Source organism: Acipenser ruthenus, chromosome 12, assembly GCF_902713425.1.
Source record: "Acipenser ruthenus chromosome 12, fAciRut3.2 maternal haplotype, whole genome shotgun sequence".
NCBI lineage: Eukaryota > Metazoa > Chordata > Actinopteri > Acipenseriformes > Acipenseridae > Acipenser > Acipenser ruthenus.
In genome coordinates this window covers 34,756,751-34,781,660 of record NC_081200.1, presented here as the reverse complement: position 1 = coordinate 34,781,660, position 24,910 = coordinate 34,756,751, and the positions used below count along the sequence as shown (strand labels likewise).

General features: G+C 38.8%; 1 protein-coding gene across 2 annotated transcripts in view; it reads right to left on the bottom strand.

The window, feature by feature from the left end:
• Positions 1–20,395, bottom strand: part of LOC117417470 (ERI1 exoribonuclease 3-like) — an 89,480-nt gene extending 69,085 nt beyond the window's left edge. Inside the window, exons 1-6 of one of the 2 annotated variants that reach the window (XM_034029638.3) lie at positions 20,331–20,395; positions 19,161–19,398; positions 15,075–15,191; positions 12,932–12,991; positions 12,039–12,130; positions 2,410–2,482 (exon numbers count right to left, since the gene is read on the bottom strand). In XM_034029638.3, coding sequence (XP_033885529.2) covers positions 2,410–2,482; positions 12,039–12,130; positions 12,932–12,991; positions 15,075–15,191; positions 19,161–19,391 — 573 coding nt within the window. In that variant the 5' untranslated portion in view covers positions 19,392–19,398; positions 20,331–20,395. Of the gene's footprint in view, positions 1–2,409; positions 2,483–12,038; positions 12,131–12,931; positions 12,992–15,074; positions 15,192–19,160; positions 19,399–20,147; positions 20,253–20,330 lie in introns of those variants that run through there. The other variant, XM_059034931.1, reaches the window with a different exon arrangement.
• Positions 20,396–24,910: the final 4,515 nt, after the last annotated feature.

The following is a 24,910-nucleotide window of genomic DNA, read 5'->3' as shown; positions in this document are numbered from 1 at the left end:
CTCACTTTGAAGGTTGGAATAGAGGGATTCACTATTATAATAATAATAATAATAATTATAATAATAATAATAATAATAATAATCTGTCTAAAATGTTGGTATTGATTACAGGAGGGCTCTTTGAGAGTTGTTATAAATCTGAATTGATGCTGCTAATCCTCCAATTGGAACCCTTAAGGTTGAGGGTGAAAGGTTAACTATTATTATCTAACCTTTTGCTTTGTTTGTGTCTCAACTGTGGAGACACTTTTGTAGCTCATTTATGTGACCAAACCCCCAGCTCGAGAACCAAGGAACGACAACAAAATACCGGTATCGTCAACCTGTAAAATGTCCTCTATCTACAATACATTCTAGTACAGACTCTTCACTGCAGTATGCATTCGCTACAGTAGTTTAAAAAGAGAACCTGCGTGTCCGAAATAAACCATTTCAAGGGCACATGCTGAAGGTATCTGAAAGGGCCTTTTTGTTGTTGCTACAGTGTAGGAGACAGTCAGAAAGTATGGAAAAGAAACGGAGAACTTCCTGGGAACATCCTGTGCTAGTTGTGATGTAAGTGATCTGCATGATTTTAAATTGCAATACCCTGTTCTGTATCCTCTCAGTGCTGCTATTCACTGTGGAGGTGCTGTATGAGGACAGTAGTTTGCTTGTTAAATGGATTGCCTGCTGTCGAAGTGTGGGTCAGCACAGTGTTAATAGATCAATGCTACAGGAATAAATTGGCTTACCGTCCAGGTGAGAAGTAAACTGGCTTAAAGTTTCAAAAGCTTCAAGGGACTCACTGTCCCCTGTCTGACTGAATATTGTTCCCTTAAACACTTTCTGCTGAGCCTTCAATATACAGTACAAGGTGCGGGGCTTTGAAAATGCAAGGAGTTTTTTGTTTTCTTTTAAAATTTAAATCCTCATTTTAGTGACCCCACATCAACACACACATCTTTTTTTCCCCTCAACCTGCTGTCTACATAAGGAAATTACCATATACCCATACCGGTACTTTACATTCTATGCTGCCAACTATATACACATTGATCACTACCCGGATGTCACCTGCTGGACATTTAAATGTGTAATGTATTACAATTTTAAGATTTTTGACATAATAAATGAGCCCATGTTGAAAATATTAGCACTGTCAGTGTATCCAATAAAACAAGTTATGAGTAAACCAAAACCACCACAAAAGTCTCACTCCTTTTCAAATTTCGAGGTAAGACAAACGTTTCTCCTAAAGTCTTAATCAGTGACTTGAACTATAACATGCTTTCTTATATGATAGAGGCATTCGTCTAGTCCACTTGATTGGTTTCTTATTTTTACATCCGTATTCATGATCAAGTGTTTATTGTGACGAATGTGTATATTCTAGGGGTTAATGACCAATTGATAAATCACACCTGTGGGATTTGATAGATTAAAAAACAATAGATCGATTAATCTTGTCTACCAAATAAACAGTGAGCGAAAAAGATGGTGGAGGGTACTTCTAAAGACCTTGGCTAACTTTCAATTACATGTAACCAAATATTTTCAAACTGTAAAATAACATGTAAGTAAATATATGTATATTAAACATTAGCTGGCATTATGAAACATTTGCAGTAAAGAGCATTATGTTAATACTTTGTATTACTTGGAATTGTCTTTCAATACAATTTGTGTGAGTAATTGATTGTAGATGATTAATTGATAAATAGAAAACATCACGATTAAAACCCCTAGTATTTTCATCTTTAAATTTGAGGGCAGCATTTTTTTTTAGTTTTTATATAAAGTCTGCGCTACAAAGGTAATCATTTTAACTCAGTCTTTAGTAATAATTCTGTGAGATGCTTCATCACACATTTATGAACTAGTACTGTCCAGTGAGAGAATACCCAATTGTTTGTACTGCGAGGCAGGATGGGTATGATATACACATAAGTACAAATCTGCAAAGTTTGTCAAAAGATTTGAAATCTATCGCAGAGTAAGTTTTCCTGCTGAGACGCTATCATCACTGGACACACCAGACCCGTATTTGTGTCTCTGACTCAGCAGAGTGATAAACTGTACAGCGACCTTATCTGTGTCTGCCTCGTGATCTTGCATTGGCTCCAAATGACCTTAGAAACCCAACAGCCTTGTCTCTTGGACATGTACAGCTCATTTTCAAGGCTCTTTCTTTCTAGATAAGGAAGTGACATTTGTTGCATTGGTTAAGTTAGTGTATGCTATCTACCGGTGACACAAAGGGAAGATCCTTACAAAAAAGAAAATAGATGGAAGATTTGCAACAGGCTTGAATATGAGGGGGGGGGAGAGAAATAGAAAATAATAACTCATTTCAATGCAAATAGGATCGGGCTCTTATAACATCTCAAAAACAGTGATTCCCCTTTTTGTTGCTGCTAACAAAAGTACCTTTTTGAGATTAATCCACTGCTTGAAGTAATCAGGAACCTGCAGTCCTAAATGCTGGCATTGTCCTGGCAGCCTAAGAGGAGAGAAATAAAGCAGGTTGATTCTATTAGCACCACTCCTGACAATACAAAACCCTCTGTTTTATTAAGCTGCTTTCAGAGTGAGCGGCAACTGCTAGGACGATGCAGTGAAGAGATTAGGGCCTTCCACTCAATTCAACACCACCATACCACCTCAATCGACCCCAGCAACGACCAGTGTTTCACTTAACAACTTCAAGATTTCCAGGTCTATTTCCGTACCCTTCATAAGCTTCATAAACCCCATTATGTTTTCTTGTCTTGGCAGAGTAACTTGCCAGTAAGAGAGCGCTTTTGGAGACCCTAATACTTGTGAACTAATACTAATGTGCGTACCTTCAGAAATGTTTAAAAACATATGTGAAAAACTTAGGATGACTTGTTTAATAGCATTCTTCCCAGCAAAATCTCTGCCCAATCACCCCTTAGCTAAGGGGGTTACAGGGGGACTTGCTGAAATTTGCACACTTTTTGCAGCCATTCATCAAATTTCAAGCCATTTAAAGAAATGATTTATCATTATTTATCAGTATTACGGAAGCAGGTAAACGGAGCAGTAAATGGAACAGAATTTCAAAGAAAGAAAAAAAAAATCCAGGCAGCACAGCTGCGCAGTGGTTAGCGTTGCTGCCTCACAGCTCCAGGGTCATGGGTTCGATTCTGGCCTCAGGGGTCTGTCTGTGTGGAGTTTGCATGTTTTCTCCGGCGTCCCATCCAGGGTGAAGTCCTGGGTCTGCCGGGTTAGGCTCCGGCTCACCGCGACCCTCTATAGGATTAGGCGGTTACAGATAATGGATGGATGGAAAAAAAATCCAACAATGCCAAAAAGAGTGTATGTCATTCTACTTTTTTTTTTTTATTATTGCAACGTTTAAGAACCACCACAGAAGCAACTTGAAAACAACACCTGCTTGTAAAAGCCCAGAACTAAACAAACAAATCAATGTGAACTATAAATAAATTAATAACTAGTGAATTTTATAAAATTCACTAGTTATATCAGAGAGAGAGGACTGAAGCAGTATTATAACAAGTTAGTAATGCCCGCCTGTGCAGCTAAACAAGTGCATCAGCAGCGAGCAGTTAGACATATCAGCAGTGTGTGTGCGCGTGTGTGTGTGTGTGTGTGTGTGTGTGTGCTAGCTGGAAATACGCAGTGTGTCAGTCAGTGCTGGGCTAATGAGACACAACAAGCACTCACACACGGAACACCACCATCTCAGAGGTTGAAATCTACCTCAAACACACCTGAGCCTGCTGACACAGCACCACTGTACCCTCAAGCATTGACACTGATACAAGTCTGAATTCTTTTTCCTGGATTTTACCTCAAGCTGCTTTAACCTCAAACCACGATACATTAAACAGAAGAAATATCCAATTTCTATGAAAATATTTAATTTCTTTAAATACTTCATAAAGCATAGATTGAAATCTGACTGAGACACAGCTGTAGGCCTGTCCAGTCACTTAGTGTACTGTAACAGCCATTTTGAACACGGGACCTCTTGATTACCTGTCCAAAGTTCACGATTCAATGTATCGTGATACTACATTAAACTTAATGCATTGTGAAACACCATGAAAGATACAGTGCAGTCCAGCCAGAGGCTCCGGAACAACGAATGTGAGTTACACTGTTACTGGTAGAAGTGCATGTTTATAAATGTCTCATTAAAAGTTCTCTATTATCTATAATTATGTTGTTAAATATCTTACTACAAGTGGAATAAATCTGTTTGTCAGGACAGCCATATGTATTGTAAGAAGACCTGTGTATTGTTAGAAGTACTGTATCATTGCATGACTTTAGTGTGTGTGTCTATATATATATATATATATATATATATATATAAATATATATATATATATAATATATATATATATATATATATATATACACACACACACACACACACACACTGCTGTGCAAAAGTCTTAGGCATGTTTCATTTTTCTACTCTGATGCATTATGAGCATCAACAATTTACTCAAAGCCTCCACTAGTGTTTTCTACTATTATAACACCCTTGACTTGCATAAAGAAGCTTGCATCACTGAATTTTCAAGGTGTGGTATCCGAAGTATGATCAACAAGTACAGAGAAACATCATCTGTAATTGACAAACCCAGGACTGGAAGACCCAAAAAAAGTATGAGCAATACCTGAAGATAATATCCTTAAGGAATAGAAAGAAGACAAGTATTGAATTGACAACAGAACTGGCAGAAGGCACAGGTGTCGTTGTCCATCAAATCAACAGTACAAAGCACCTTTGACCATTGATCCATAGTCCAATTTCTGTGTTCTTGTGCATATTTTAGCCTTTTAGTCTTGTTCCCCTTTCTTAACAGATGTATTCTTACTGCAACACATCCTTTAAGTCCTGATTTCAAGAGTGACCTTCGTACTGTTGATTTGATGGACAACGACACCTGTGCCTTCTGCCAGTTCTGTTGCTCAAGTATTTTATGAGCCGGCTCCTTTGTACAGCGGTATCGGCGCTATGCTTTAGTGCGAGAGGTCCTGGATTCGCTCCCACCCTCCGCCTGTGTGTGGATTGCCTCGCCCTGTGTGATACGCCTGCCTGCGTTAACCGAGATCGCTACAATATATATACAGTGCCGTGAAAAAGTATTTGCCCCCTGTCTGATTTTCTGCATTTTGGCACATTTTTCACATTGTATTTGGTCAGATTTTTTTGTGGGTTGTAGTAGTATATAGAGGGAGTCTGAGAGAAGAAATGACACCAAAGTTTGGTGCTTCTTTCATTTGTTTGGTGTGCAAGGTAATCAAACATGCAATCTTCAGGTGTGAAAAAGTTATTGCCCCCCCTAGTTATCTTAACCCAATTAAAGGGATAATGAGTCAGCTGTTTGAGTACTTTGGTTAACAACCAAGCCTGATTTGGGCCAGCCCTGCCCAATCTAAATCTGACTAACTTTGGCCCTTACCATCAGAGTGAAGTTGTCAGCACACAGGTTCTAGAACAGGGGTGGGCAATTCCAGTCCTGGAGGGCCGGTGTCCCTCCTGGCTTTTGTTCCATCTTTGCCCTAAATTACTTAATTGGACCAATTATTTCCAATTATTGGTCTAATTAAGTAATTTAGAGCACAGTTGGAACAAAAGCCAGGAAGGGACACCGGCCCTCCAGGACCGGAATTGCCCACCCATGTTCTAGAGGCACGTCATGCCACGAACAAAAGAAATTCCTGAAGACCTCCGGAAAAAAGTTGTTGATGCCTATCAGTTTGGAAAGGGTTACAAAACCATTTTTAAGGCTCTGGGGCTCCACCGAACCACAGTCAGAGTCATATTGTCCAAATGGAGAAAGTTTGGGACAGTAGTGAATCTTCCCAGGAGTGGTCGTCCTGCCAAAATCTCTCCAAGAGCAAGGTGTAAAATCATCCAGGAAGTCACAAAGAACCCTAAAACAACATCCAGGGATCTGCAGGCCTCTCTCGCCCCGGCTAAGGTCAGTGTTCATGACTCCACCATCAGAAAGACACTGGGCAAAAATGGGATTCATGGCAGAGTAGCAAGGCGGAAACCATTGCTCACTAAGAACATGAATGCTCGTCTCAAGTTTGCCAAAAAGCACCTGGATGATCCTCAAGAGTTTTGGAACAATGTTCTATGGACAGATGAGTCAAAAGTGGAACTTTTTGGCCGACATGCGCCCCGTTATGTCTGGCGAAAACCAAACACTGCATTCCACAGTAAGAACCTCATACCAACGGTCAAGCATGGTGGTGGTAGTGTCATGGTTTGGGGATACTTTGCTGCATCAGGACCTGGACGCCTTGCCATCATTGAAGGAACCATGAATTCTGCTCTGTATCAGAGAATTCTACAGGAGAATGTCAGGCCATCCGTCCGTGAGCTGAAGCTGAAGCGCAGCTGGGTCATGCAGCAAGACAATGATCCGAAACACACAAGCAAGTCTACATCAAAATGCTTGAAGAACAAGAAATGTAAAGTTTTGGAATGGCCTAGTCAAAGTCCAGACCTAAACCCCATTGAGATGTTGTGGCAGGAAGCGTTTGGTTGCAGTTATTCCTGTTAAATGTGGCGTAACCAGTTATTGAGTCTAAGGGGGTAATTACTTTTTCACATGGGGGCATTGGGTGTTGCATAACTTTCTTTAATAGATAAATGAAATATGTATCAAATTTTTGTGTTATTTGTTCACTCAGGGTCCCTTTTATCTAATATTAGGTTTTGGTTGAAGATCTGATAACATTCAGTGTCAAAAATACGCAAAAATGCAGAAAATCAAACAGGGGGCAAATACTTTTTCACAGCACTGTATGTATGTGTGTATATATATATCTATATCTATATATATACACTACCGGTCAAAAGTTTTAGAACACCCCCATTTTTCCAGTTTTTATTGAAATTTAAGCAGTTCAAGTCCAGTGAATAACCTGAAATGGTACAAAGGTAAGCGGTAAACTGCCAGAGGTTAATAAAAAAAGTTTAGGTTACCAAAAACTGAAAAATAATGTACATTTCAGAATTATACAAAAAGGCCTTTTTCAGGGAACAAGTAATGGGTTAACAACTTACAGCTGTTCTGCAGCAATGGAAGTAAATTAAGCCTTGAAAGTTGATGCTAACAATTCCTACAGGTGTCCCAACTTTTGTTGATTACTTACAAACCCTCTGTCTGTATAAAAGCAGTGTTGGAACAGACTGTGTTACTACACCCTCTTAAGCATTATTTGGACAGTATTGTACTGCAGGAAGTAGTATATTGCTCTCATAATGGCGAGAAAAAAGCAATTAACAAAGGAAGACAGACAGACCATTATAACCCTTAAAAGTGTAGGTCTTTCCTTTAGAGAAACTGCAAAGAAAGCCAAGGTGTCAGTGAGTACAGTTTCCTACACCATCAAAAGGCACTTGGAAACTGGAGGAAACTCTGACAGGAAGAGGTCTGGCAGACCCAAAGCCACAACAGAATCAGAAGACAAGTTTCTGAGAGTCAACAGCTTGCGTGATAGGCGGCTCACAGGACAACAGCTTCAAGCACAGCTTAACACTGGTCGAAGTAAGCAAGTCTCAGTTTCAACTGTGAAGTGAAGACTTCGAGCTGCAGGTTTGACAGGTCGAGTGGCAGTAAGAAAGCCATTGCTAAGATGGCAAAATAAGAAAAAGAGGCTTGCCTGGGCCATGAAGCACCGCCAGTGGACTACTGAAGACTGGAAGAAGGTCTTATGGACCGATGAATCAAAATTTGAAATCTTCGGTTCATCACGCAGGGTTTTTGTACGCCGTCGAGTAGGCGAAAGGATGGTTCCTCGGTGTGTGACACCAACTGTCAAACATGGAGGAGGAAGCGTGATGGTCTGGGCTCTTTTGCTGGATTCAGAGTCAGCAACTTGCACAGAGTGAGTGGCACCCTGAACCAAAACTGCTACCACAGCATTTTGCAGCGCCATGCAATACCCTCTAATATACGCCTAGTTGGTCAGGGGTTCATCCTACAGAAAGATAATGACCCAAAACATACCTCCAGGCTATGTCAGAACTACTATAGAAGAAAAGAACAAGACGGTAGGCTTCAAATCATGGAATGGCCAGCACAGTCTCCAGACTTAAACCCCATCGAGCTGGTTTGGGATGAACTGGACAGAAGGGTGAAAGCAAAGCAACCTACAAGTGCAACACATTTGTGGGAACTTCTCCAACAGTGTTGGGAAGAACTTTCCGAACAATATTTGATTTCCATTGTAGAAAGAATGCCACGAGTGTGTTCGGCTGTTATATCTGCAAAAGGTGGCTACTTTGATGAGTCAAAAATTTAGATTAAATTTTGTTAAACAAAATGATTCCATGATTTCTTTTTTATCTCCAATTGTTTATTTGTTCTATGCTTTAATTTCAGAGTACATTGAGACATTAAACTGCGTAAATTTCAATAAAAACTGGAAAAATTGAGGTGTTCTAAAACGAAAGTAAAGACACATTATCCTGCACGAGGCAGCTTTCCTCTGCAGTCAGAACTCTCCAGAGCCCTGGCCAATTCCCGCTATGAAAATGTAAGAGTGTCCCAGTTAATTGGCTAACCCCCCCCCCCCCCCCACCCACCGAGGTCAAGCCAGTGACTCTCCGCTCCTCCATAAATATTGTATGAGCCCATCAATGCAATTCTGTCAGCCTGTCATCCAATCCCACCCACCAGCCAGCTACCCAGCACAGCCACACAGCAATTCAGCCCCTCTCCACGCAGTGTGCATACTACTCTGTGATGCAATCCACAGCAAACGGATGCCATCAATTTACAGCATTTTCTGTTTACCACCAACCGGACAGCATTTCAAATTGTTATTTTTAATGTAATCACAGATATTAATGATTGTGGTAACTATTACAAGCTTGTGATTTTATTATCGATATTTTATGTTATATGAAATCGGTCGGTAATGACAAATAAGTAAATGAATGACTAACAAGGTTAAATTTGGCAATAAAATAAATCCATTTTGCATTTGGTAATATAACTCCGTCTCATATCAGACATTTACCAAAGTCACTGCAAATTTAAAAAAAAAAAAATCTCAATCTACCAGGGCTTTATTTATTTATTTTAAATATTGCTCCTATGATTTAGAGGAAAAAGCAAGCCCAGGCTATTCGGATTTGAAGAGCCAAGGGTCACTGAAAGTTTAACGTGTTGCTTTCTGTTTAAATAATACTCCCATTTCCATTCCATTTCCAGTTCTGAGAGCCACTTGTTTCCGACGGCCTCAGGAACAGCGAGTTCAAAGAACAGAGGGAAGGGCCGGGAAGAATCTTTACAGCAGTCGACAGAGCCAGGTGTCACTTTCCTGTGTTTATTTCTCCCTGTCCAGGGGGCTTGGTGCTCTCTCTCTCTTCTCCTCACTCCTCCTCCTCCTCTCTCTTGTGAGTGCCGGGAGATGGCAGGACCCATGCTAATCACTGGTGACACATCATTGAGGAGAGCAGGCTGTTTGCAGTCAGCAGTGCGTTTTGTTAATAATTATTTTAAGAGTGTCACGTCACTGTCACCCTCTCTGCTAACAAAGAGACAGGCTGCCTGCAGGGGAGTGGAGACACTTCCAATGAATGCAGCTCTCTGTCTGTCACTACATTTCACCGTTAGCCACTTTGCTGCTAAAGGGTAGGACTTTTTTTTTTCCATCAAAAGCCAGGCCTCTTTGCTGCTGTACAGTAACACTAGAATATTGCTAGTACAGCCCATTTACTGCCTTTGGTTCCGATACGCTCTGGACTCTTTAAAATCGCTTAATCACATGCACACTCTTGCTATTGCTTGGTTCTGAACAATACAACAAATAATACATTACTTACTGATTCACCCATTTATTTGATCCTTTCTCTTTTACAACATGTCAGATGTGACCATGTGGTGGCACTAAGCGCAAGTTTAAAATTACAGCCAAACAAAACGCAATTATAACATTTGACCACTAGTGGCTCTGTGTGTTTGGGTTCTTTTTCACAATGCTATTGCCTATCTGTAGAACTGCTACAGTATGTCTTGAAAATATAGAGATATTATGTCTCTGCCCGTAATTTACCCCATTTAAATCTATTCTCTGTGAAGTGAGGATCTATTACATTCCTACTGCATAGTCGTTCACTGAAGAATGCCAGCCACAGAGGACTGAGATGAGAGCACTTGCAGACGTTATGCATTTCTGGGAATAATTAATAAGCGCTAATCAATCCATACACAATTTAGAAGATAGCGAGATTCTTATGATGTTCCAGTTATGCATATTTGCAGCTACAGTTTCATTTTTAAATTTCAAATGTGATTTAGAGTGATATTTTTTTTTTTAAATGAGCACAAAGGTATGGAATAAATAACAACAAGGAGAAAGAAAGTGTTTAGTTTTTTCTAGTAGTATTTTTTTTTTTTTTTTTACATGCTTTTTTTTCTTAGGAGTATTGCGTCAGGGCTGAAGGCAGGAAGCAATCAATGATTTAAGCAATGATGCTGCTTTCTGTATTCCTTGTCACACTCCCAGGTTCCCAGCTGCTTTAGGGACTGTCACACACTGTCACCGACAGACAGGTCATCTTTCCTGCACTGCTGTTCCACCTGCTAGCTGTCTCCCCAGCCTCCCTCTTACTACACTCTCCCAGTGTCTTATTACTACACTCGTGCTACTCTTCTGCTCTCTCTTGAAGTGTGTCTCGCTCAACTCTTTATCTTTAACTACTCTGCCTTAACTGGCCACCTCTCTGTCCCTTACTACTCTCTTTGTCTCTGTTATAAATACAGTGCTCTGTTTTTTTTTTTGTATTGTTGGGAGTGGGGTTTGTAACTGTTGACTTTGAAACAATTATGGTTAGTTTGTTACTTTTTATTGGAATAGTATAATATTGTGTGTGATCCCTCTGGAGGCTTTTCAAAGAGACCATACTTCTCATTGAGTCTTTCCAAAGTTGCTGTACTCACAATACTCCACATGGTTTATCTTATTATTATTATTATTATTATTATTATTATTATTATTAATAATATTTATTTCTTAGCAGACGCCCTTATCCAGGGCGACTTACAATCTTATCTGAACAAGGCACAATATAAATCAAATCAAACAGATCACAATGTCCTTATCCCACTCTAAATAGTTTACAATTAGCATTCGACATAATTTAGGAACCACCTAACATTTAAACACAAAACAGCTTTCATGTGAAACTAAGCCGTTGGGCAGAACTGTAAAAGTCAACACCAGGCTTTTAAGTTAAAACACAGACGGCCTGAGATTACCTGGTGACAATGTTTGACCTAATCAGACAAAGCCTAGTGCCCCAGGAGCTAGCAGCGGGGATGGGAGTATAAGAGATTTAGTGCTGAGAATGCGGGGAACACAAGTCCACACCTCTATTGAAAGTTTTAAATGCAAAACATATCCAGTAATTCAGCTGTTGCAACTGGACAATCTTAGTACAGGAGAAGCCTTACCAGTAGGAGGAATAGGACTTAAGTTTCGTTTGGTGGGCCTGATCCAATACCCTGGTGCTTGGCGCGGGCCGAGTGACAGTTACAAAAATACAAAGACAAACCCAAAACCTAAAAATGATTGTATTTAATGATTGTATCAGCTCTTGGAACACGTGAGCAACACAAATTATCATGTTGCTGTGATTGATGTCAATCGCCGACCACGTGGGTGAGACAGTAGTGCGTCAGCTGATTCGAGACACCAGAAAAAGGTTTTCACTCAGTTCTGAAAAATTATATTCTGCGGGCCGTATGTTTGACACCCCTGATTTAAATGATCTTGCAATTCTAAAAAATATTTTGTTTCCCAACCAAGTATAGTGTGTGTCAAATATGGATTACTAGAATAGTTTTGATGTCATGATTTATTTATATGAGGAATTCACAAGACTGGTTACTACAGGTTGGTTCTTTGAATCAAACCAACTTTATACAGAACTGCTGAAATCAGATACAAATCAAACAATCCTATCCCACTGTCTCATTTTGCCTAAGCTATCCTGGGTAGCAGTACCTATACCCTGTGCCCATACTTACATTGTTTTGAGATCCCAGTCTCCGCAGGTTACAAAAACTGAGCTGACATCTGGATTCAGCAGATTTTCCTTATCCATCCATTCAGCCACCATCTGATTGAAATAAAATAATAAGGACATAAAACAACACTAATTCTTCCAATTAATAACTTTTATAAGAACAAGGAACTGTATTATTGCATACTGGATGTCCCACTATGGACAAATTTACAGCAATAAATGTTTGCGTACAGAAAGTATACCTATACTGCCTATAAACTCAATGTAGTAATCACGCTAACTTTGTGGCATGCATGCAGATTTTTAATAAACGCAGACTTGGGGAATGTTTATACATATTCAACCCTCGAAAATGTTTCAGCAAAAAATGAAATAAGATATTATATACAGTGGTATAAATATCCAGCTAACCTATTTCTTTATTTCTCTGAGATATGGATGGCACTTTAAAGTGCTGTTTATTAATGATTAATGCTGAGTGTTACTTATGAATATGTTTAGAATGTGACATAGTAGATGCTTACTTCAGATGAATACAATAGGAAAATGTGTATCAGTTTAGACATAATGCGATTACATTTAAAATGATGACACGTATTATAAAGTGTTACCCAGATTTGTTACGTTAGTAACAAGCCTCAGACAGGTCTAAGCTTGGGGATAGTGCAAATGTCACAATCACTCCCTTGTCTCAGTCCCCCAGCATGAACCAAGAATACAAAATCAATTGTTCAATACACTCTGCCATGTGTCAAGGCAGTGTTGGGAAATGTTATTCTAATCAAGCGGTAATCACAGAGACATCACTCAGGTCACATCAATGGCCTGTCAGGTAATGGAGGCTGTTGAGGTCAAAGGTCATGTGTCAGGGGTCACACACCACTGACCATTTACCTGCAGGGCTTGTTGGAGCGTGGGCTGCCCTTCAACCATGGACTGAATGATTCCGGTCAACTGTTGAAAACAAAGACCAATAACATTAGGAGGTCATTACACAATATCAAATTAGGAACAAGGGTGGCATAACACAAACAGAGGACTTTAGTCTCTAGTTAGGCTGTCAATCTGGCAAGTGTCACTGACACTACATAAAGAATCATTACCTAGCAAACACACACGTAATACAGTGGCATCAAAATTATCCACACAGTTATCCAAAGTTTTAAAATTCAGAGTTTAAAGTTTAATTGTGTAAGTTAAAACAAAGTTCTATTACTCAAGCTGAGTGCTTTTGCATGAAGTGTTAGTACTGCTTGCTATCATGCTGCAGTATAGTCCTCGTCTTGCAAATCTGGCACCTTTGATACTCGCCTTATAAATAACCAGACAAGTTATTTCACTGACACTAATCACTAAGTTGAGTTTCAAAATGTTTAGTTATGCCATCTAAATTTTTGCTTATACAATTAAATAAACTTGGAAAACTAAAATCTTTTTTTTATTCATCGCCTTAATATTTGTAATTTTTTTTTGTTCAGGAAAATTAGGCAAACTAATTGGATTTATTTTCTTTTTCCCTTTCAGTCAAAAACGCCCATGTCGTCTGCTGAAAATACCACGTCTGTCCAAAGAGGTCGCTAATGGCCATGCACAATATACAAATTACCAGGCACCATTGCTCTTGAAGTGATTAAAATTTGCAATTAAACTCTTATCCCTAATGACTCTCTGGAATTCCAAGCACTAATTTAGTTTTCAGTTGGCCACCAAAACGATTTCCCCTCTCCTGTAATAAGATAATATACCTTTTAGGGAGAAATTCTCATTTCAGAGAGTTAATCTACCTTAAGGTGTTTGTGTTATTCACTTTTTCTAATTTAGGCGAGTCTAATTAGCGAGTGTAGGTATTAAGGAGTACTCTAATAATCTCTGGCACTGTTTTACACTCTCTGAAAGCCAATATTAAACTGTGTTTTAATTTTCTATGGGCAGCAAACATACTTAGTCTTTGTACTGCAATTGCACTTCAATATTGATCTAATGTATTGACTCTTCATGTTTGTACATGCCAATCAATTTGTTATCCACTTAATATTATCAATTAATTCATTTCCAATTAACATATTTATTGTTCTAGATAACCTAATACAAATAGAACACCAGTTGTTCACATGTAGCCTAAATCATGTTAGCAACATGCTTTGTGAAGGGCAGAAAGGTCCGAGCACATTAACCCACCGGATCCATTTTTTTAAATACCCCCCCCCTATGTGGAGCTGAGGACTAACTGGAACTGACCACTCAGCTCCTCTGATCTCTGTTGTCCACACGATTAGACAAGCACTTAAAAAACATCCTCCTCAGACGATCAAATTTGTCCAGCCTGAATGGCGACTAATAACTTCTCTGTCAACAGCAAAGCTCTTTTCTCTTCTTCAGCGGGTCTTATCTAGACACCATCGCTCTGCTACACAATGACAGTGTGCTGATGATAAGAGAAGAGCGCTTCAGCACTGGACAGGCAGATAATCAGAACTCAACAAAGGGGACCAATAAACCTGCCTGTTATGCGAGACAGAGCTGGGGTGGGGTGTATGGGGACTCGCATTCATTTAATTGAGCTCTGCCAATGTATCTCAAAAACCCTGACCTAACTCACCCCATCCCCCTTTGCTACTCACTGCAGAAACTGCCAACAATTAGGTCAAGTTGTGCTAATTTGTACAGATTTTCCATGATGCAGACTAAATTCCTTCCACTCATGAGGTGAGTTGCCTGTACCTCAAATTTCCACATTACCTCAGGGGAGAATGTGTATCTCCATGGATAAACATGAACAAAGTACATAGAACCCCAGAAATACTGCAGAAATTAATTTTAAAAAAATTAAATAAATAAATTTAACTCTACATGGATTTCTGCAAAGAGTTACTTCTGTAAAGTCTGTGGACAATGCAGAGAATTCACATGCAGGTGTGGTCACTTGCAACACAATCTGAGTGAAATAAATCATTTGGACAGTTTGAAATAGGCTAAAATGCACCCCAGTATAGAAATATGCAGACAGAAGGAACAGGGGTGTGTAAATCTACCTTACCTCTGTACAGAAGGGTGTGAGCTGAGGGTTATAGACTGGCTGCACGTAGGTATGAAATATCGATTCGATCTCCATAGTCTGTCCATTCAGCTTTAAGATTGGGAACTCAATAATTTCCTAAGAGAGAGAGACAGGGAGAATGTCTTTGTCACAATATGCATCATCAAATGGTTCTTACCCCTAAACCTTTTGTTAAACAAGACATCTGAACATCGGGGTATCTAAATAAAGATAAAAAAAAGAAAAAGAAAAAGAAAATGCATTTAGATTGCATCAGTCAGGTCCTCCCTGGTGTTTTGCCAACTTCACAAATACACTGATGAGACTCACATGTCCTGTACTTATATTTTATTCCAAATTCAAATCATGGTAGTTATGCAAATAGAACAGTTAAGAAATAAAGAGGCAGAGGATAGGAAATCACCACCTGAAGTTCTTATTGCGTTTTTATTGTTCCAATTCGTTTTGTAGAATATAATCAAACACACGGCAGCAGCAGCTTTTATGAGTAATTTTGCATTTTTTATTACTTGCAAGAATAATTTATATGCATATCTATAAATGTATGTAATGTGTGTGTGTGTATATATATATATATATATATATATATATATATATATATATATATATAAGTAAACCAAATCGTGTTTTAAGCAGTCTCAAGTTATCTGTTTCTATTTTTGTAACATTAACATGAAAAGTTCTCTTTAAAAAAAAAAAAATAGGACAGTAGATGTTTCATAGAATTCAGCTCGCCATCATCTAATCACCACAGATCACATTTTCTCTAAGGAAGATGGAGAAAAAAACATCAATTCTATACTGAACCCTTACTCAAAGATCTGTATTCCTACAGTACAAATATAGCAATAATCCAGCCTCCATCAGAATCTATTACTTTGGTACTGTATTTCTTTAATAATAAAAATATTAAATATAATAATAATAATAATAATAATAATAATAATAATAATAATAATAATAATAATAATGAAAACATCTTACAAAGGCAAATGTTTCATTTTAAGCAGCAACTAAAAAGCCATACAGTAGACATCACATCAAATCATACACAATGGTTACACACCGCAATATAATTGTGAAGTTGACCATTTTTTCTAGTTTGGGGTGGTTTACTCCGAGTACCAGCAGGCATGGCTGTAAAAGCCCTCATGTTCTAACCTGTTTTAGGGATTTCAGACGGCACACAACTCGCAATGGGACTGTGAATAAAGGATAGCAAGGTGCTGAGGTGTCTATCAAACCCAGGTCACCGGGTGGCTCCTTGTGCCTCTTGTCTATTTTAATATCCCGAGTGTGTTATGGATTGTCTGGTTACAATACTGCATCACCCTCTTTTAACACAATTTAAATGAACATCATAGCTCTGTTTGTCGGGAACGACAAGCTATCTATGCCATATTCAAATTTCTATCCATTCAAACTAAAAAAGTAGTTATATTCCTATTTGCTAAACTTAACTGGTTGAAAGGAATGTTTGGAGGAACTTCCTCACATGCAGGGTCTATCAAGGATTTTTGACTTGTTTTAACCCGATTAGATTGGAATTGAAAAGGAGTAACTAGTCCTGCTGTCACTGATTCATAGCCTCATTAACATGTATAATACCTGTCGCAGAATGTAGATGGTCGAGGTTCTACATACGGATAAAACCTTTTGTCTGATGACTTTTTATTGTCGTTAACTGCCAGATATGCAACAAATGGGAGAAGGGGTTAAACGCCTCAGTTGATTTGCTGCTTTAAGCTGTCAGCTGAATATCTAAATTTAAACTGAGAGGAGAAGATCAAAATGTCTTATCAGATAAAGCCAACACTCCATTCCCTTTTATTAACTTAAGAAAAGGCACAAAATATGATCCCCATCTGTCTTTGAGCTTCACAGCGAATGAAATATGAAGAGATGTAAAATACGATGCCAGGGCTTGACAGTTTACAAAAAAAAAATGTAAAAAGATGGCGAACGGGGAGGGGGGTTAATTCTTTAAACAAACAGTGCTGTTTTTGATTTACACCAGGGGCCGTTCCTTTAATAATTTATGGCTAGATGAATTTATTGCCCTGCCTGGGCTAGCTGCAAAATTCGAATTGCCAAATAATTAGATTTTAGTGCAGAGCTTATAAATTATCCGCTGATTTGTCTGGACCTGTTTGTCAGTTGCCTTGTGCTTCAGGTCATCTGTGGCATTTGCCTGTTTGTCTTTTAATTGCTGAGTTACACTTAGACAGATGAGTCTTGATGCCTGATGTTTCATGGAGGGGGGTGTGGTGGAGGGGTCTTCGAAGTGGTTATCGGGTCTATTTATACAAAAATATATACAAATACTGCTAGCTTGATATCAGAACCAATTCTTGGAACTGTACTTCATTTCCCAAAGCTGCTACAATTCTCAACAGTTTTCCAGATCTTTCTTACTAAGGAATGATGTATTTGTGATTCCTTCAGTGTGACTCCCAGCATCAGGAATCCTTACCAATACTGCCCAATGCTTGTGTCTTCAAAACATATTTAACTAAAGTATTCCATCAGTAATCTTTGAAGTTGCTATTTTTTCTACATATACTACTACTGTATGTCAAAAGGTTCAAGTTATTGCTATTTCAAAAAAAAAAAATTAAAAAGTCCTTTATGCTCCTTACTTATAAGGCTGCCCGTGGCTCTGGTCCTGCCTATTGGAGTGAACTATTTCCCCCTTATGTATCGGCCTGTACTTTGAGTTTAGCCAACATTCTAAACAATATGATTTAAGAAAACTTACTGTGTATGATGCCATTGATTTAACCTTAACTAGTGTATAGCGCTCTATTTGTTCTTTCATAAAACCCTGTGAACAAAAATATACAAACCAACCAGCAGAAGGCAGGAATGCCATGTTAAGGTTCACTGCACATCAGCAATGTCTGAATTGGTTTTAAAGTAAAAATCCATGGAACACAAGCCCTGCCATTATTTGTTTAAATTGATTTACTGGAAAAGACCAGCTTGTGCGAGAAAAACAAAGACAAGCAAATTAAAATAAATCTCAAGGAAAGATTCTGAAGAGGAAAAAAAGAAGCAAAACGCCACTCTGGAGTTCAACACTTGCTGAAATCACGTTGTGCTCTGCTGCTGCGGAAAAAAACAAAACAAAAAAAAAAAACCCTCCCTTCTTCTCTGTAATTAAATCTGGTAGTACGGGTAGGTGGAGGCACAGTAACAGCTGAACGCGACACCTTTCATTTCAAAGATGATTTCCACCATTGAAAACAGAAAAATGCAGGATTTTGACAGGAACATTTTGACAAGGGGGGGGGTCCTGTAATTTAAGTGGGAGTGTTTCCACACCAGCATTTTAAAGTGGGCAAGTGTGCTGAAAAGCAGTCTAGAGGTAAAGAGCAGAAACTGTAGCCAGTTCTTTTTGCCACCAAGAGCAGATTACCAAACTCTCAGTTTCAGGGATGCAGATGCATGAACCTTCCCTACTTTCCATAGATCAACCCTTGGCAGTCACCCTTTGTTTAAGCAGATGTCCCTGCCGACAGTAACAACATTGCAATGACTACTAGAGCGGTCATTTCCCTTTCTAGCATCCATAAAAAACTTTTAAATGTAATGTTACTGTAGTTTGCCCATGCAGGTAATGCAGATCACTGAGTATTCCACACTTTTACTTATCAAGAGAAACTCTTTTTCACTTGTGAGGAAACTTGGTAAGGACATTCTTAGAATAAATTATTGAGAACATAATAATCTAGGGATGTAGATTGCGGTGCCTATCCCTTTTTTTTGCATGTACATACTGTGGATGCTGGTCATGGTAATCTACTGTACTTTTCCAGACTAGCTTTGAAATGTTGCCCATTGTGAAAGGTTTATAAATACAAATGTTATTGCATGCCTGTTTTCAAAGAGGCCCTGTCCTATACTGGAGTTTGTTTGTCTGCATTATAGGGAAAAACAAATGTAATGAAGTCAAATGGCACAAACACAAAAAAGTGTATTTAAACTTCAGTTTAACTGTTCTGCATTGTTATTGTGATCTCAAGCTACATCTTTAGAAATATTAGTAGAATGTACAGTACTTACTTGGGGCTGAATGGGTGTTGTGTCACACGTAGCTTCAAAATCCAAGACTAAAAAATACTGGTATCTCTGTTGGGGGAGAGATGCCATGCCTGCCACCGATGCTCGTAGTAAGCTATTGCTGGACAGCCTGGGTCTGGCACTACCTTGGCAGAGTCCACACAAACTCTCTGTGGAGAAGACGGTTCTCTGAGGAGGCAGAAGGATCTGAACACACCTTTGCAGTAATCTCATTGGCGTTCTGTAAAAGTAGGAAAAATAAGTACAGCACATTACATATACTATGCAGGTAGGGTTCATTCTCCACCTGCATATTCTTCTGTTTCTAAACTTTTCCTTAAGCCTGATCTACATTTATATACTTACAGTGCAAGCACGAAATGTAAAATACAATTTTACTAGAGCACTGTAGTTTATGTTTCTGTTCTGACCTGATTAATTAATTTGATTTTGAAATGAGCATTGCTTTGAATCCAGTGATAGCCCTGAAGTGCAGTAATTATTCTTTGCACAATTATCCTGTTTACAGTTCAGAATTTCCTTCTGAAGATGCTACACACTGACAATGGTTGCATCATTCTAGAGATGTTGCCCCTGCCTTTCAATTATTCATTGATTATCTCAGTTCTACATTTTGGTATATCATAGTTTAATTACATTTTCCACTCTCAAGCTGTGGCCTTCTATACAATGTGTTATACAGTACATCTTATATTGATGAGAAAGAGAGAGTAAACCTACTACATTCTCATTTGTCTTAAATTGTCACTTTCGGTTTCATTTCATGATAAACAAATGCTCTACGAGTTATTATTTGTACACGTTTAAGCTAGCTTTTGGGACCAGTGCCGTATACTGTACACGGTATGAAACAAAGCATATTTAAAATTACATAATACTGTTTCAACAAGGATTTAAATTCTAAGTTCTCGTTTTGGCGTTCTGTCCTAAGAAAGCGCTCAATGCGCATCACGGTACAATTTAGCTTACAGCTGAGCAGGAGCGACAACGCGTTGGAATAAAAAGGCAGGCGCTCACACTTCATGTACTCTACACTACACATTCTAAGTACTGTAAATATACACCCAACACTGCTGCTGAGTTGCCCACTTTCTGTAGCTGAACACAGTTTAAACAGGTGCAGAACAAAAACATTCCAGCGTGGGCACTCACCTCTCAGCCTAACCACTTCCTGAAACCGGTGATGATTGACAAGCCAGACATGCCAATCGAAAGTAAGGCTTGTCAATTGGAGCCAATCAAAGTCAAAACAAAAATTATTGTGTTGTCCCATGTGTCAGGTTAAAAGCTAGCGTTTGTGGGAAGTGGAGTCAGAACTGGTCTGGTACGTATTGTAGTTACATTTTTGCCCTAGTTAGTTTAAATGCTGTTCATTTTTAGGGTTATCTTGTGCTCAGCCAAAATCACCAAGCCCAGTGTTCAGCCCATGGTCGACATACTTCCATGTTCCATGCAAAAAACATTTTAAAGGTATAAAATAATATAAAGCATGATAATAACCTTTACACCTCTTTAAAAAAAGAATGAAACAAAATCTTTTGTAAGAGGCTTTTGAAAATGTTATAAAACAAAGTGTTTAAGTTTCTTGTATACTGTTCAGTATGAAAGATGAGTGACTACCAAGACTGTAAAGACCTTCAATGTGGCACACAGTGACCATTGCATAAATGCATTTCTGGAGGTAAAATGAACAACAAGAATACTTAATTAAATACATCCCCATTTCTATATAGATCCAGGCAGACACTAGTATTCCATCCATGTCTCCTGGGGAATCAGACTCAATTAAAGTCTACCAAAAATCTTCGGCATTATAACATCCACCAAGTTCTAAACCACAAAATAATTGGCTCCCACTGAGATTGTGACAAATAGCACTGACTTTTTGATGCCATTCCCCTCTTTGATAGGGGTAGCTTGATCTAAAGACTACTGCTGTCCTGGTGTTTCAGAGGAAAGCAGTCCTGTGGCTACCGGTAGGTTTGGTTAAAGGGGCAATCCCATATGAAAAAGCAACTGTTCTGTTCAGTGTGAAGTTCACTGAATGTGCCCATATAAATGTTAGTATTTTGGCAGTCATGTAACAGTTCACCATGCATTTTACCATGTTTTTTGTAACATGCATTACCAGCGCTACCAATGTTATTATTTAAAAATAATGAACTTATTGCATTTATCACAAGAAAATAAGGAAGAAAAACAAAAACAATAGACAAACAACGTCTGGTTTGTTTTCCTTCCACACAAAATTGTGTACATTTTGTCCTGGACTCAACAGCTTAGGCCAATATCCATAAACACATTTAACCAAGCCCATATCCAGTCTAATACATTGGAGCAGAGGCGCTGTAGAAGAAGAGCCACCATTAATTCAGATGGTGTGGGGAGCACGCATCACAGGTCCCAGCAATGTGAACCTCTATTCAGTTTGCACAGATACCCATCTGCCCTTGTTGGCATTTAATGGATGTAGGGAATGGTATGAATTCAATTTGAAAGCGTCTATATGGAGTCACATGGGCTCTGTGTATGAGCTCAAAATCAATCAGTTCATGATCTGGGTTTTATAGAACAGGTTCCACCCCCTTTTCTTTGCCTTTGATCACCAGCTACATCTCGCTGCGACGTCTTCAATGTTCTCAGTGCGATCCCAGGCAGAAAGAAATGCCAGTGCCGGTGGGCTGTGGTGTGATAGGGTGTTTGCATTGAGATTAAGATGAGCACTACAGTAAATTTAATTTCTTTGTGACTTATCCTGAAACCATGCTGGGTCCAAGCTACTTTAATGTAGTGCAGCCTCTAAAGTGGACTATTACCAAAGGCAGATGGCAGATGGGGTGAGAGTAATGAGTGAATATCCACACACCGCGCTACCCGGTCGCTCATTAGTTTCTCCTTCCTCTGCTTCTCGGGTCTTCCTGATGTCGAGGTTCAGAATACTGATTTCAACTTTCACTTTCTTTCGATTGCTCTTGTCATAATGGAAGTGAGGGGGATAGGACATCTGCCTGTATTGATGTGATTTCTAGGGCTGGATTTAATAATACTAATAAAAAACCCTATAACAAACTCACTTTTAAACCCTTGTTTGAAATCACATACTGCTTCTGAAATATGAATGCTGATTGCAATATCGTAACTGTAAAGTACGTAATGCATGATAATCCATGTGAACGAGCTACACAATTAAAATCTAACACACCAACAAGGGGAAAGCAGGGTGTGCCACATCCTAAACACTTGTAGGACAAATTACTTTATTATATGGCAATTGGCATTGGCTCTTATGTGGTTAAAATGTTTTTCAAATGAGCCTAGTCTGCATTGATTTCAACATATTCAGAATCAACCCGACCAACATTCTGCTTGCTACACAGACAAGGAATTGAGGCGAGCACCCGAATCCTACAAATTAATTGTATTCATCTACTGTTATTCTTTTACTTTGCCCAATAAATTGTTTTATGTGCTGCTAGTTATGGATTGCCCACTACAAAGCTCTTTTTGCTAAGAGAGATAAATGTAACACATGAATTGGTGAATAGATCTTGCTCTAAGCTGGGCCCGGTGAATAATGAAGATGTATATATATATATATATATATATATATATATATATATATATATATATATATATATATATATATATGCGCGATATGGGGACCCACATTCCTGTCCTTTGCTTTAACCATAGACCACACTTCATCTCTAGACACATTTTAGTGAGGAGTTTTGTGCAAGTCTTAGCCTAGGGCATTCAAAGTCAGGTTAACACATTCCTCTTACCACACGGACAGTTTCAAATGCTTTTTCAGCAAAGCTGGGGATGCACAGATGCAGCTTGGTCACACAGCAGTCAGTTCTCTTTGCAGAATGCTGTGTACATCAAGTATGAGTATGGGGTATGGGTTTCCTTGAGCTTTGCAACAGTACAGAATTGAAAATACTGTAGCGTTGGTGTACAGCTGGCCAAGGGAAAGAGCCTGTGGAATTTCCGTTGGAGATGTATATGTGTTTACTGTTTATTTTAGTGTTTCTACAGGGTGGCCCTGTAGGATGCAACATTTTGTCAGCAGGTGATGATAGCAGAAAATAAATAACAACAAAGAGAGATGCACACAGTAATAAGGTATAGTAGTATTTGCAGCTTCAGTACCATCATTTTCACTTCAGAAATAACTAGGTGGTAAAAACAGTACAGATTTAGGACTTTAACTGCTGCACATTTAAGATACCCAGTTTACAATACACATTATAAACCGGTCTAAAGTCTATTGCCAATCAGGTACATTTATGCTGTTGTTTAATATGTCTGTTGATCACTCAGAGACGATAGGAGAGAAAACTCAATTCAGTGAGGTTCAGATTTACTAAGCTTTTGCTCCTCTTCTAAAGGGTAAATGGAGGATTATTTAAATAGTAAAAGAGCAGTTCATTGGTACAAACAGCTGCCACGTATCTGCAGTAACTGCAATACAGTAAAATTCTAAATAAACTGCAGGATAAGCTTCTGTTTGTACTGAGCTTTCACTGTGTAACTGCAGTTTATGTTTTTATTGTAGGCTTCCTGTAAGTGACACATGCAATACGGTGAGGAGCGGGAGGATGTTAATTAGTGTCCTACAGGTTTATGATAAAACTGTTGGTATTTCCGATGGTTATCATCCCTAGTTAAACCACACAATTATTGTAGTCTATGTATATCATAAAAGATGATGGACTGTAACCAACTCTAATGTATCAAAACAACAGCAACCACTGTTGCCACTTAACGAGCAGCAAACACGAGCAACAAGATGATCATTCTCACGACCGCATAGCGTCTTATCAGGGTATGAAAGATAATAAGCAGCAAACTGGTAATATATGAGGCTGACTTGCCTATTTACAGTATTTGTTAAAGGCTTTCTTTTCTGTTTAGTGACTCAGTTAGTTTATATAACATAGCACAGTTTTACTGGAGCTGTAATCAGTCTACTGTAAACTTCAGTAAATATAAGAGTCAATTGACTCACAGCGAAACTTAGGGATTGACATTTACATAGTTTTAACATTTGCATTACCATCACCTGACAACATGACCACTATTATCTTTCGGGTGAGACGTAGTTGTAAGTGACTCTGCAGCTGATGCATAGTTCACACACCCTAGTCTCTGTAAGTTGCCTTGGATAAAGGCGTCTGCTAAATAAACAAATAATAATAATAATAATAATAATAATAATAATAATAATAATAATAATAATTATGGATGAGGCAGTGTCACAGTATGTGGGTTATCATTTTATGTATTTTAGTTGTCACAAACTCTGCAGCCCTGTTTTCCCCTGTTAGTCGCCTCTAACAACAGGCTAAGTCGTTGTCTTTTGGGACTTTCCAAGGACACATTTCTCCTTGATTTTCCAGGATATTCTGACTTGTCGGGCACCCGCTATCATGTCCCTTTTTAAACTCTAACCCCTGAACTGGCTACCCTAGGCTCTCTCATGACATGACATGGTATATGTTTCTTGTTAGTGCCTGCGTTCATGGAGAACAAAAGCAATAATAAAACCCCAGTAATAAAAATAATTCAACCCATCACGTCACCGCCCATGAGTTGGAGTTTATTGTGGGATGCCAGAATCATCTTTGCTCATTCGAATCATTCGATCATGCTCATTCGAGTGCTGTACCCCTCTGGGTACAGCACTCCCCATTTGCTTCTATTTAAAAAGGAGGTTCCCCTCATTA